The sequence below is a fragment of the Spinacia oleracea genome, chromosome 6, assembly GCF_020520425.1.
Source record: "Spinacia oleracea cultivar Varoflay chromosome 6, BTI_SOV_V1, whole genome shotgun sequence".
NCBI classification, from domain to species: Eukaryota; Viridiplantae; Streptophyta; class Magnoliopsida; order Caryophyllales; family Amaranthaceae; genus Spinacia; species Spinacia oleracea.
Window position 1 is genome coordinate 53,430,843 of NC_079492.1, and position 14,858 is coordinate 53,445,700.

Consider the following 14,858-nt stretch of genomic DNA (forward strand, 5'->3'; position numbering starts at 1 on the left):
GTTGGAGCAACAGGGAGGGTGAGATGCGATATCGAATCTCGTCCGTATGTTTGATCTAGATCTAACGGTTTCTATAGGTTCTCATTTTAAATGAGGTTCTCACCAGAACCTGGTCCTATATATATATATATAGATCAAACTACTAAAAATATACTTCGTATTAGTATTAACTTCGCATGATACTTTTTAATAAAATCAACAAAGTACTCATTAAAGCAGAGTCTACCTCTGAACTTGGAAGTGGCAAACAACAATGAACACATTCCTCATGTATCTGGTACAATAAATCAATAGAGCCTGTAGTGATATCATCTAAAAAGGCATCAATTGCAATCAAAGGGTCTTTCGGCACGAATCACCCGAAAGCCAACTGCATATGAAAACTAAAACTAGTCCTGAATTACCAAAACCTATCAATTATAACAACAATAAAGGCTACAGTTTAATCCTATAGACAATGAGCACTCCTATTTTATCCGGTTGAGCGAAATATTATGATCCCAACAACGTAGTCTTCAAGTATGCACCACATAAACAACAAAAATCCTTAACAAAGGGAGTCAGTATTACCTAGAGCTATACAACAAGCAAATAAATATTTGGGGCTAAAACAGCCAGTTTACAGTAATATTCCCAAGCCACAAGAAGAGTGGAAATTGAGCCAATGCGATCAAAAGCAAGAGCACATGATGTTTGCCTGAGTCATAGCTCCTCACCTCTGCATACAAAACTCTCTTCATCGTCTTCACCAGAAAAATTCCCATGCTAAGGCAGGTCAAGAGTAACACGGGATAATAAGAGTGTCTCAACAATAGTTTTCCCAGGAGAGCCAAAGAGATGCCCGTAAATGCATACCCAGCGTAAGCGATAAGATCCAAGAATGGTGTTTCCCCACTGCTGAGTAACATTAATGGCACCTTGAGCAGTAAAACCTGAAAAAACCAGCCCACCAATCCTTTCATGAGCAGCCAGTTTACGGTCTCTGGGTTAAACCTGGAAGATTTGAAAAAAAAAATGAAGTTCAGAGTAAGATGAGAATCAGAAACAATAAAACAGAACCAATTTTAAAGAAGAAAATAGAAAACAAACTGGAAGCTCAAGGGGTGCCATAAACTACTGAAGCATAATATACACAAACTTGATCACAGGAAGAACTTATAAAATACTGAAGCATAAGATCCCAGGGGTGCCATAAACTTTAAAATCAGATATTTAAGCATCAGAAAGCACAGAAGAATTACTGCCTTTCAAAAACTGAACTAGAGGAGCAGATCAAGGAAAAAACAAACAAATCCATCTTATGCCCTAACTAGAGACCATGACTTCAAAACCTCATGTATCATTGCCACTAAGTTGTCAAGGATAAAGATAGTTTCATCTTTATTTACTCTACAAGGGCTGGGTATTGGGGTTTTGGACTAGAAATGCATTCCTCAGCGACATTTAGTCAGTACCAACCATTTTAACTATCGTAAGCTGGCAGTGATACAAAGGCACTCAATCTTATTAAAGGCCAAAATCAGATCGAGTTAATCAATTCTTCTGCAAATAAAACACAAGTCTGGATAAAAGCTTTCTACATATAAGAAACACCAAACAAAACAAGTTTATCCGTTGAAAAGCATTATTAAGATGACATAAACTAAACAAGAGGCCTACGTTGCAGTCATGATACAGGGAAGCCATCTTCACAAAGTACATAAGGAAACTAGTCTCACATTTGGAAGATACCTCCTGACTCCAAAGTTAAGTTACATCTTGTTTAGTCAAATGTTCAGTATAATTTCACCGGCTCCTTCACCAACCTGGTAATACAACCAGTCACAAATAACCTAATTGGTATAGTTGCACTTGCCAGGTTAAGTCATAAAACCTTGAGGCCAAACAATATCAATCTACTGACTAAAGTGCAAGCTTCCAGAAATCTGAACAAGATTCATAAAAGAAATACTCAACCCATGCTTTCAAGTGTTCCAACTTCCAAGTGCTATGTAGATATACAACCTTGAGGTCAAACAATACCAAACTACTGACTAAAGTACAAACTTCCAGAAGTTTTCTGAATAAGAAGTCATAAAAGAAATGCTCAATACATGCTTCCAAGTGTTCCAACTTCCAAGTGCTATATACATATACAACCTTGAGGTCAAACCATATTAATCTACTGACTAAAGTGCAAACTTCCAGAAGTTTTCTGAAGTCTGAACAAGAGGTCATAAAAGAAATACTCAATACATGCTTCCAAGCTTTCCAACTGCTATATAGATATACATTGACCATCTCAAGGTGCTTAAAGAAGTATCAAATGAAAGCTAATACACTAAGCAAAACCAATGATTCTTTATTGGCAGGAATGATGTCCGGCTCCATACACAGGACATAGAACCAGACCACACCACATACAGCTCACGCTTCACAGAATCCACTAATATCCCCTTCTTACATGATAATGATAATGGACTACAGACAATTATACTTTATATTATATCCAGAGAGAGTCAAAAACCTAAAATAGACAAATGAACTTTTGATCCAAGACAAGCTCAAGTAAGCAAAATACTTACTTTCCATTCAGGCCCAGGGAAAGTCCAGCAAGCATAACGTAGGAAAGAAATGCCATCATTGGAATGTAAAGATCTGGTGCATTGATGTCATAAATTGGAGGTTTGTATGAGATTTTTCCAGCCATAGGTTCTGTTATCCTCGTCCAGTGCCCCTATATCAAAAAGACATCATGAGAAACAGAATATGTGCGTCGTTACTGTAATATACAGATAGCTTTTGGATACAACAAGACATGGTATGAAAAGATTACCCGGTGCATAAAAGGAAGCAGTACAACCTTCAACTTGTTCCTCACGTAGTCATCATTCACTTGGAAATAATATTGCGGGTCAGCAAAATACCTACTTATCTGTCAGATTTTATTACCACAGAAATTCAAAATGAAAATTCTTGCCATAAACAAGTGAATAACCAAAATGAAAAATATTTCTCCAACTAATGGCATTGTAAAATATTAGTGATTAGGCAGCACATGTGGGAGGAAAATAAAGTAATATGATAGCTGATAAATCTGTAAAAGGTAAGGACAGCAGGGTGCCTCGCCATTCACCAACAAAAAGTTATTACTCAAAATAAGTCAATACTTCAACAGCCACCTTAATAACATTTCAAGGAAACACCCAGTAAGTATAAAAGAACTTGATCTAAGCCCGCCCTAGAGTATGTTTATGTCTTCTTACCCAGAACTAATCCAATGTATAACATTTATTACGTTCTTTTATTGACCATTGTTATTGGTTTCACTTTCACTGCTCTAAAATTCTAAATTGTAACAGTTGTAGTGCATTCTACGTCGAAATGCATACCCTTTAGTGTAGCTGAGGTTGGCTTGGAGGGGTTCAAGTATAGAGTTTGGGATGTCAAAGGAGCTCGTACTTAAATTGAATGATTGACAAGCAATCTCACAATAAGTACACTTCTCTAAATGATGAATGCTTTTCACTTGCATACCTCAATAACCAGCAAAATTATTACTAAAATTTGCATACGTGTCAAGTTTTTTCAACAAGTCAACAACAACGTCAGGAACAAGTAATATTTACTAAACCACATCATGAAGCGAAGTGACGATTCTGTAGCCATGGAGTTTAGCCAAGTTCAAGAAACTCAATACATCATATACACTAGCAGCAGGAATCTAATACAGATTGGTAAATATATATCGATCATATCTTTAAAGTGCCAGAACATTAGCACTTACGTTACTTTGCACATACTCTGAGCTCGAACCAAATATTTTCTCTCCATATGCACTCAATCCACTGCGAAGCAACCCAGAACCAGCCCCTGAGAATGTGTTCCCAAATGGATTAGCTTGGGGAGGAAAAGGCGGCTGTTGTCCCCCAGGTTGAGCTCCGACGTTATTATACATGTTGGTTATCTGGAAAAAAAAATAAAACATTTACCCCAAAATCATCAAAAAGTAACACTTCCAGAATCGCAAGCAACAAGTTCTATACATTACAGCTAACTCCTTACAGGATTACAAAAAAGTAAAACCAAACCAAAACCAAAATTCCTCCCTCCCTTAATACGGTAATACCTAACCAATTAACAAACTGCTCTTATCCTATACCATGACCCTTCAAAATTTCATCATACTAATACTTATATAAGATACCAATATCAAGGAAAAAACTAACAAATCCTTAGTCTAATCTAGCGAGCAACTGCGCCTAACTTCGAACGACATCAAGAAATGTTGAGAGTATAACACCGTTGAATCTATGATCAACCAACTAATACCACCCACCCAGATTAATGTTGAGACCGGTAACTGATCTTGAAGAACCCTAAATACATTTGAATAATTTGATCGACTAAGACTATCAAATCCTTTACGATTAAGCCCAAATGTCTGCAACAATTAAATTGACCTTCAAAACCCTAAAAATCCATTGCAATGTGAATGAAATTAAAAGAATGCAATGTGTATATGCAATCTCAAAATTCAAAGAGATTCAAATGAACCCCTAAATCTTCAAATTTTTAGAAATGAATCTGAATTCGAAAGAGTTGAGCAGTGAAAGAAAATAAGACAAGCATTGATTTACCTAATGATTTTGGAATTCGATTTTCAGGAAAAGCTTGAATATGCCCCGAAATTCTTCAGTTCTCAATAATCTTGATTTGATCTTGAAATTCTCGATTTGGGGGAATGAGGAAGGAGAAAGGAGTCCCTGTTCAGATGGGAAAGACTGGAGAGAAATCAAAGCTCCTTGGCATTGCTTATGTTAAATTTCTATTACACGGTCATACGGTCGGTCCATCTAACCCTCTAACATACACCCAGGTGCATTACACTAGGGCTGTCAAAAGCTGACCCGACCCGAGAAACCGACCTGAACCGAGTTGTAATTTTAAAGATTCGGACTCGACCCGAGACCCGAAATGTATTTAAAATAGAAAACCCGTAACCCGACCGTATCCAACCCGTTAAAACCGAAGACTGATTTCGACTCGTTAATGCATGATCCGGACCCGAACATGACACCCGACCGAAACATAACCGGTAACAGAACTGAGTCAACTGACCCGACCGAAAAATGATCCGAACCCGATTCAACACCCGCCCCGATGACAACCTGCAATCGATTATAACCCAATGAAACATGTTATTGACCCAACTCGTGACAACGAGTTACCTGACTTTACGCGACCTGTTGACAACCCGATTTGTCATTGACGACCTAACTAAATAATAACTTAAATCAAGTTAATATTATTTTTTACAATTCTTTATTCTAGATCAAGTGAAAAACGTTAAACCAAATTTAACCAAATTTATAAAAGTTAACTAAAGGTTAAAACTTGTCTAGACCTGATAGTTATCACTTATCAGATTCGGTCTTAACTCATGTCCGATAGGGAACTCGGCCTGAATTTTAACCGACCCAATAATTATCCGATCCGAACTTGGCTGCTACAAGTCTGACTCAAACCCGAGTCGTTAAGGCCCGAACCCAAAATTGTACCCGACTAGAAAATGACCCGACCAAACCCGACCGAACCCGACCTATACCAAAATGAAAAATAACCCGACATGACCCGACAAATAATCAACCTGACCAAACCCGTCCCTAACCCGACTTGCACCTGGGTGATAACTGACCCGACACGACCCGACCTAATCATGACCCGAGACTCGAGATGATCAGACCCGAACCCGACTCGAGTAACCGTTTTGACAGCTCTACACTACACTCGTTCTAACATATACCCAAGCGCAATTTTGATGGTGCAGGCGTGTGCACGTAGCTTTAGTTGCACCGGGATCAAAACGATCAACATTAAACACAAAACGCGCATTTTCATTAAATCCTGAGAAAAAAAGAACAATTCCCTTGAACAAAAGAACATTAAATGCTCTATTCTTTCCAGTTATATTTTTCGCGTTTTTATTTGATTCTATGTGATTCTTGCGATATGTATTCTTCTGAATTTTATGTTTTAAATTCAAACTGTGAAAATGAGAGAGAAAGTGTGAAATAGATTTTCTAAAATGCTTTTTAGAGAGAGAAAGTAATGAATATTCCCAAAATTTCGTTGATTTTCTGCTTCAACATCAAATTATATTGATTCTTCTTCTTCAAATATGAATTATGCACCTGATAATCAGATTTTGGGAGGTAATTTTTCAATTTTGTAATAATAAATTGTATGTTTTGATGATTCTGATTTTGTACGAGTTTTTGATGATTTTAACAATTTTGGTGATTTTGATTTTTTAATTATCGTGTTTGGATGATTTTGATGATTTTAATGAATCAAATTATGTAATAACACGCTGATTTCGTTGAAATCGTTGACTTTGAAGATTTTGATTATGTAATTACGATTTATTTTCCAGAAAAGAACAGTTTGACGTATTTAAAGAACATATGCTCGTATTAAAAGAACAATTTCATTATAGTAGAAAAATAGACCATTTGCGTTTCATAATTTTTTCTTTTATTTTATTGTGTTCTTCTTTTTTATTATTTTCAATTTCATTTGCGTTTTATAATTTGTTCTTTTTATTTTATTGTGCTATTTTTCGTGTTACTTTTTATTATTCCTTTGTTCTTTTGATTGTGTTTTTTTTCTTGTTATTATACATGTTAACTTATTATTTTTTCAGATATTATGAATAATGTGCTCGATAATTCATAACAGAATGATGCTAATGATGATTTAGAATCATATGTTATTGTGGGACAAGGTACTTGACTTGTTATTTTAATCTCTCTATTTGTTCTTTTAGTCTTTTCATTTGTTCTATTTTATAATTCTGTTAAAAGAACAAAATAAAAACACGTGCACAGTTCTCATTATGCACTCTTTAAGAATTTTTCATTTCTCCTTCTTTGTTCTTCTTTTATTCTAATTCCTATTTTTTCATTTTCTAATTTTTAGCAACTATATATATATATTGTTATGAAATTAGGGAGAAAAGGAGAGAGAGGAAGGGAGAAACAAGCGGTTATTGATCTTATTCCACATTCATATAATATGACACATACATACATTATATAGGATACAGATGTCAGGGGTATAATGGGCATCCACAATACAATATATTTATAACACTCCCCCTTGGATGTCCATTATCTAAAACAATACAATAGCTCTATAATGTACATGAGATGATGTCTCATTAAAAACCTTGCTAGGAAAACCCCGTGGGATAAAAACCTAGTGAAGGAAAATAGTACAACACTCATCATAATACGCTTGGGATGTTGCCTCGTTAAAAACCTTACCAGAAAAACCCAATGGGACAAAACCACGGTTAAGGGAAAAAGAGTGCAACGCGTATTTTCTCCCCCTGATGAATACATCACTTGAGATCTTCTAGTTCAATTAATCTAATACTGTTGATAACTTTCCAAATGTAGCAACATAAAGCTCTTTGAAAGTTGATTCTCCACAACTTGAGTTGAATTTTAAACGTTCACTTGTATGCACTAGGTGAGTATTTATATCACCAGACTTTTGAAAATAATACCTGAAATAAATATATTCTTGTACATAATGTTACAAATGCATCCTTTCATATTGGACAAATATAAACCTTCTTCTGGAGGTCATAAGTAGTAGTAATCAATAATCTTGACCAAAATTTCTTTAGTCATACTTTCATGCCAATACATGATAGTTAACAATATCATCATCCAACTAGTAGGTATAATATAGCTGATACTGTTATTTATGGGTCTCCTGGACCATGAAATAAAACTCGTTGTAAGGAAATTACATACTCTTATCTTATGTTATGAATTAACTCATATTAGTACAAGAATTCTTTCATGTATATTTCATAACTCAAGTACTCAAACTACTGGTTGAGACGGCAGTTCAAAAACACTCTTCAAGAGTTTAGATAATATTTGATCAATGTTATGACTTTCATATGTAAAACTTAAAGGGATAGATGTTTAATAACATCATGTATAAGTTCTTCAGGAACTTTTCCTATTTGCATGATTCATAACATGTTATTAAATCAACATTATATATATACTTCTTTCGCAACTCTTCGCCCATTGGAGTAAGAAACTCCTCTTATTATAATATTCATAAAGTTGAAAATCCATCTTACCATTCTTTTGATGCATATTCATATACGACATAATAATAGTTTTGAAACATGTAATATAAAATTATAACTGGATATAAAAATCATACCATGACAAAACATAAAACAAAATAAATGTATGATAAATGATGCATTTACCTATTAACTACACATGTATATGAATGCAAGACTCAAATGCAAAACACTGTATAGCGTGGATATTTCAAATCCATAACTTGTTAGACTTCGGGTCCATGAGCTCATTTGATCATTATAATGATGTCTACATCGAAATAGACATGGATTGACGATCCCTTATTCAAAATCCATTATTTATCGCATATGCATTATATTTCTGTTCCATCATCTACCGGTATCATTAATATTCTTCAGCATATACTTTGCATGCTATTCATCAATGATATCTGAATACTTATTTAATAGGTACCATTCATCTTTTCTCACAAACCATCTATTATAGTTCAGATATCTATCTATACCACTTCAAGGGTATTTCATACACTATATATTAGTGTTTTCTTTCTTTTCAATAATATCATCAACTGCATTATCTTGCCCTTTTGATATAAATAAATGTATATTTCATCATTGTGTTGAACCGTATATATAATCTACACTCCAGGTGCAGAGATTTAAATAAATATTGGCAAGATATATATTTTTCAACACTTACTATATTTAACATCGAGCATTATGACTATCATACACCTTTATGCCTTTGAACATGTAACAATTTAACACAATCAAGTCATAGATATTTATGTCCAAACATAATTTGAGGACATAAAGCTGGCATGTACACTTACTCATATGGGGATCAATTTATTATCTTTCAATTTTGCCAACTTATTCTTGCTCGTCTCCCCCTAAGTTGGGATAATATTTTCAATATGTTATGGGGCATAAAATCTTTCACCAACTAATAATACACTTTTCAGCGTGTATTTTAATAAATGTTTCATACTTTCTTTCTCTTCTGGAGATTAACATTGATCATGGGGAGTAGATACATTGTGCAATTGTATTTTTTTTTTCTTCATATTTTCTCATTTCGTGCTGACGTATGATTGCCCCAATCAAGATATTTATGATATTTAAATCAATCATAAAATATTTGTAAACTTCTTGGTGATCTTCAAGTCACCTACTATCATTATGGTGAACTTCGGGTCACTTACTATCATGGTGAACTTCATATCACCTATCATTATGAAAATTTTCAAAGCTATTAATATCTCTTGTATTTATTTTCTCAATCGATTCATTATAACTATTCAATTGAAATACAAATCAACCTCATCATTATGTCTTGCCTTTGAATATATATACAACATATGAGGGAATGTCAGCACATAAATTTTTATTTGACAAGATTTTTCAAATTCTCATGACGGGTGTTCTTAAACCCGGATGGCCTGAATTATCACATCGTACGTATATAATATCATATAAAATATTTCATTCGATAGCTGCTGGTTATCTTCCCTAAGTGATCACGGTAATTATAAAATACTATAATTTGAACATATTGTGATGTGATATAACGACACAAACTGGTGTCTCATTTGTAATAGCAAGACAATCTAACAAAACTTATGGAAAAATAGCTTATACTCTTCTGGAGTATTCATTGTAATTGTGGTACATATCAATTTCAATAAACATGATCATTTTTCTTCATCTTCAGGATGATATCAATATCAAAAACTCATACTCGTGTTCATAAAAAGAGTCCATTATTTATAAACAAAAACATGTACCACATTTAACATCCATGTATCATTTTAATCCGTCCATATGCCACTATTTTGTAAACTTAAAAGCTATCTTCCCCTGATCCTTGCATATATTATATTCTTAACTATTGTGGGAGCAATTTTACCTACCCACTAATCATATCTCTTCATAATCTATTGTCATTATATATGAGAGACAATTTTTTTATAACATAATGACTAGTTATTTCCCCCATGGGAGGTGATCAAGCAATCAACCATGTTCAAATAGTTATCCTAAATCAATTTCTCCAAATTCATAAATAAAATTGTCATAATAGAAACCACCAAAATAATACACTGTCTTATTAAGCATACAAAACACAAAGTCTTAGTACAATCAAAAAAATTCACAACATAAACACATAATGTCATTATATCTAATCCAACACAACATATTAAAAGCTTAATTATTCCCTTCGGGGGAAGTAAAGAAATATGCAACTCCTAATTGAGTTGTATCACCATAATTTCCTTTATTCTTCAATGAATGTTGATAAAGATCGATCAACAATTGGTGTGCGGTATACGCGTGATCAATGACCTTTTCCTCCACAAGGATAATAAACACTAGTCACATTGTCACTTTTCCTGTCTCACCTTTACCATCTTTGAGGTCCCACTTCTGGTGGGAATGTGAGCTCTTGTAATAACCTCCACGGTCTCTACCATATCCACCAAAATCACGTCCACGCCCACGACCTCGTCATTGGCTACAACCACGACCATTGTTGTTGGCATGGTCTTTTATTCTTTGATACTTTCCCAATGTGGGATGTCACATTCGCTTCAGGGAATGGAGTGGAGCCAGTAGGACGTTCATGATTTTTAATCAACAACTCATTATTTTTCTCAGCCACAAGAAGACATGATATCAATTTCGAATATTTCTTAAAACGTATTTCTCGATACCGTGTCTGCAGGACAACATTGTTTGCATGAAAAGTGGACTAGTGGAGTATGTTTTTTTTTCTATCATATCTTCATCAATAATTTTCTCTCCATATAATTTCAGTTGAGAAATAATTTTAAACATACCTGAGTTATATTCACTTACAAACTTAAAGTCTGATAGTCTTAAATGTAACCAACCATAACAAGTTTTGGGTGTAATATCACAGTTTTCTGGTGGTCATACATGCATTTCCTTTAGATTATTTTAAAGGACTTGTGGATATTTTATGGCCAACTACTCATCTTAAGACCTTAATGGAAAGGATGACGAAGAAATGTCAAGACTTTGCCTTGTTTTGACTTGTTGATTTATTTACTTCATTGATTGTATCACCACTTATCCTTGGCATCTAGGTGCATTTCACCATCTAACACCCATGACAAATAATTTTTTTTTCCAGCAATATCAAGGCCGTAAATTCAAAATTGTCCGATATTCATATTTAAAAGAGAATATTGCACAATTAGGGCTTAGCTAGTGAATATATTCCTAACGAAACGTAATTATTCACAAGTATCCTACGAATCTACGAAGTATTTACGCAAACATATTACACATTCATCCCATGTATTCATACTAAGTTATGTACACGAACATATGCATATTAATTTCATCAACCAGGCATGACGCCAAAATCATTTTCACAATTAAACTAGTGTTCTTATGAAGATAAGCATAAAGGGGGGATTATGCTTTGGTGACAGTTATTGTCATTGAAGATCGACAAATAATAATAAAACAAACAAATTAATTAATTAAAACATACTTGTGATCAATAGTAATAATTATGATCAATCAGGAAACCAATTTCTAAATTGGTGTGATATGATCGAACCTATGCGCATCAAAAGATCAGAAAGTCCATTTTTTTTTAATAAAAGATGCAAATCATGAAAGATAATAATACAAAAAAACAGTTGTACATAAAATTCCTTAGATTAACGTTGTTATGTATTCAGGTATTATTACCAAACATTGACGAATCAAGATCTCAAATACGTTGTAGTTAGTTTGCTAATTAATAATACCCAAAATTGTTCGTATATGGCTATCATAAATAAAATTGACTCTAAAAATTGGTTGAACAACAAGCATAAATTATGGCAGACACTTATAATCTTGGAATACCAAAATTTAAATAATCAAATAATTAAACTTACATTGATGATGGTCCTTCGAGAACTCTTTTTTTTTTTTCGTCCCCATTGTTTTCTTTCGCTGGTTATGAAGAAAAATAACTTTTGATTGTTTTTGAGATCTAACTCTAATCTATTGCATAGAACAATGGTGCTGATAACGTGTTATGAAATTAGGGAGAAAGGGAGAGAGAGGAAGGAAGAAACAAGCGGTTATTGATCTTATTCCACATTCATATAATATGACACATACATACATTATATAGGATACAGATGTCAGGGGTATAATGGGCATCCACAATACAATATATATTAGAGAGAGATACATTAGTCATTTTAGAATTTTAGAAATACATTTTAGAGAGAGAAAGAGGAGAGGATTTATATTCTCTCAACATAAGAGAGATTTTTGAGAGAGAAAGAGTGAGATAGTGAGTGAAAGAGTAAAAAATGCATTTTTTTCCCTTATTCTCTCTCTAAAATTCCTTCTGAATGCTTCTCCTTAGTTGAAAATGAGTGAATTAAGAAAAATACTAGTTCAATTTGGCTAGTTTTAGGAGCAAGAGAATCACATGAGAGCATGATATTTTCAGAGGATTTAGATCAGTTTTTGAAGATTTATTAAAAGATATTGATGCTCTTGTTAAATGTTGATCAAGTGTTTAAGGTACGCTTCCTTGTTCTTTCCTCGAATGTTCTTTTCAAATTGTAATGTTCATTCATAACTTTACTTTTACTGTGTCATAAACATAGTTTGTTCTTTTAAATCAACATAGTTTTTTCTTTTCTATCAAATATATTGTTCTTTTAAATTTTTAGAGAGTTTTTTTTATACAGCTAATGATTATTTTTATAAAATTAAAACAAATTTTGAATTTAAAAAAATAAAAAAATATACTAATAGTATAAAAACAACTTTAAAAAGAACATAGATATTATTTTAACTTGTAACACAATTATTGTACTTTTTTATTAAAAGAACAAAAAAGATTTTAAAAGGAACAGATTTATGTTTTTAAGTCCAAAACCATTAAAACACAATTTATTAAAAGAACAAACCGCACTTGTAAATGAACATATCAACATTGTAGATCTGGTTTTAAGTTCAACAACTTCGGTCTCGTCTTCTTTTCTTAATAAGAACACATAAAGCATAGGAAAAGAATAGTAATAAATTAAAAATGCCATAGATCCGGTTTAAAGTTCTTCAAAATTTTGTCGTTTCATTTTAATTACAACATATAAAGGTTTGAAAAGAACAAATAACACTTATAAAAGAACATAGTCTGATTCGTGGCGAAAGAACAAAAATACTTTAAAAAATATAGATTTAGTTTTTAGTGCATCAAAAAATCGTCATTTCGTCTTTTTAATTAGAACATAAAATCGTTTGAATAGAACAAATAACACTTAATAAAAGAACATAGATATGATGCGTGGGATAAAAACAAAAATACCTCTAGTTCTAGTTTTAAGTGCATCCAAATATCGTCGTTTTCATCTTTTTAATTAGAACACTAAATGGTTTGAAAAGAACAAATACAACTAATAAAAGAACATAGATCGGTTGTTCTTTTCATCCCTTTCATTTTGTTCTTTTGTTTGATAAGGAAAAAGTAGATGTTGTTCTTTTTCATGTGTTTTGTTCTTTTTTCCTTTTTTCGTTGTTTTTTAAAAAAAATTGAGTTTTTGTTTGTTTTTTTTTTTTTTTCTTTTGATTTTTTTCTTTGTGTTTTATAAAAAGTTGTTGTTCTTTTTTTAATTTTTTTTGGTTCTTTTTAACATTTTTACCGTTTTTTAATTTTTTTTTATAATATTATTGATACTTGCTTTTTTTTGTTATTTTTCTGTTGCATTTTTCACATGATGTTCTTTTTGAAAAGTAGTTGTTCTTTTTATAGTTTATCAGGAGAGTGAATATATTCTTTTCATTTTTGTACATTTTATTTGGTTTTTTAACATTAGTGTTCTTTTTAGGTTTTGGTTAATGTTCTTTTCGTTTAGTCTATTATGTTCTTTCTGTTTAGTTTATTACATTCTTTTTCGTTTTTGCGTTATTTTTGTTTTTTTTGCGTTTTGTTTTAATGTTTTGGTGCAGGTGCACGTAGATCTACGTGCACACCCCTGCACCATCCTCGCGTTGATACCCAAGTGCACGCTATACTATAATAGCGTGTATCCGTCCTGATTTGAAATGAGAAATCTTGCTAATTAGACAAATGGCAAAATTCAAGAGACATTATTGCAAAATTAAATTTCTTTTTGAATAAAACAGAGCTTAAATAGTTTAACCTCTTCTAATTTGATTCGGAAATGCTTGGTTTTTTTTAAAAAGATAGAAAAAATTTCGTCCATTGTGTTGGTTTTATAATACGATCTTTCCATGAGCTAGATATTTTTGTACATGTGTCAAGACCTTTTTAGATCGTTAAAAATTATATCTTTATTTTTTAATGTGTTTGTGAATGTATGTTTCCTGCAAGTATAGTGACTAATAATGTGTTTAAATGTGTAAAAGGTCTTGCACGCACTCGGTGTACAATATTTATTGCTCATCGGGTAACTTTTAACATGTATGTTTTGGTTAACTTTTATATTATGAAAAAAATTAATAGATAAATACTTTAAAAGGTTACATCTTACATGGTTACATCTTACATGGTTACATTTATACTTTATTAGGGGGCATTTATTTTGGGGTTTGGAGAAATGAAAAACCAATCAACTACCATGATTTCCTTTCTTGTGATTATGTTAGGTCAATTCAATTATTACCTTTACCACAAGGATTCCCTAACTATATTCTATTCAATGATTCCCCCCTCCCCTCCCCTCCTCCCTTCCCCCTC

At 32.7% G+C, this 14,858-nt stretch overlaps 1 protein-coding gene across 1 annotated transcript; it reads right to left on the reverse strand.

The window, feature by feature from the left end:
• Positions 1 to 400: 400 nt before the first annotated feature.
• Positions 401 to 4,806, reverse strand: LOC110792313 (uncharacterized). The gene is made up of 5 exons (XM_021997128.2): positions 4,620 to 4,806; positions 3,767 to 3,946; positions 2,816 to 2,914; positions 2,565 to 2,716; positions 401 to 993 (listed from the first exon to the last, which is right to left on the reverse strand). Exons 2-5 carry the CDS (start codon positions 3,935 to 3,937, stop codon positions 606 to 608), a joined length of 810 nt encoding a protein of 269 aa, XP_021852820.1. The 5' UTR covers positions 3,938 to 3,946; positions 4,620 to 4,806; the 3' UTR covers positions 401 to 605.
• Between the last annotated feature and the right edge of the window lie 10,052 nt (positions 4,807 to 14,858).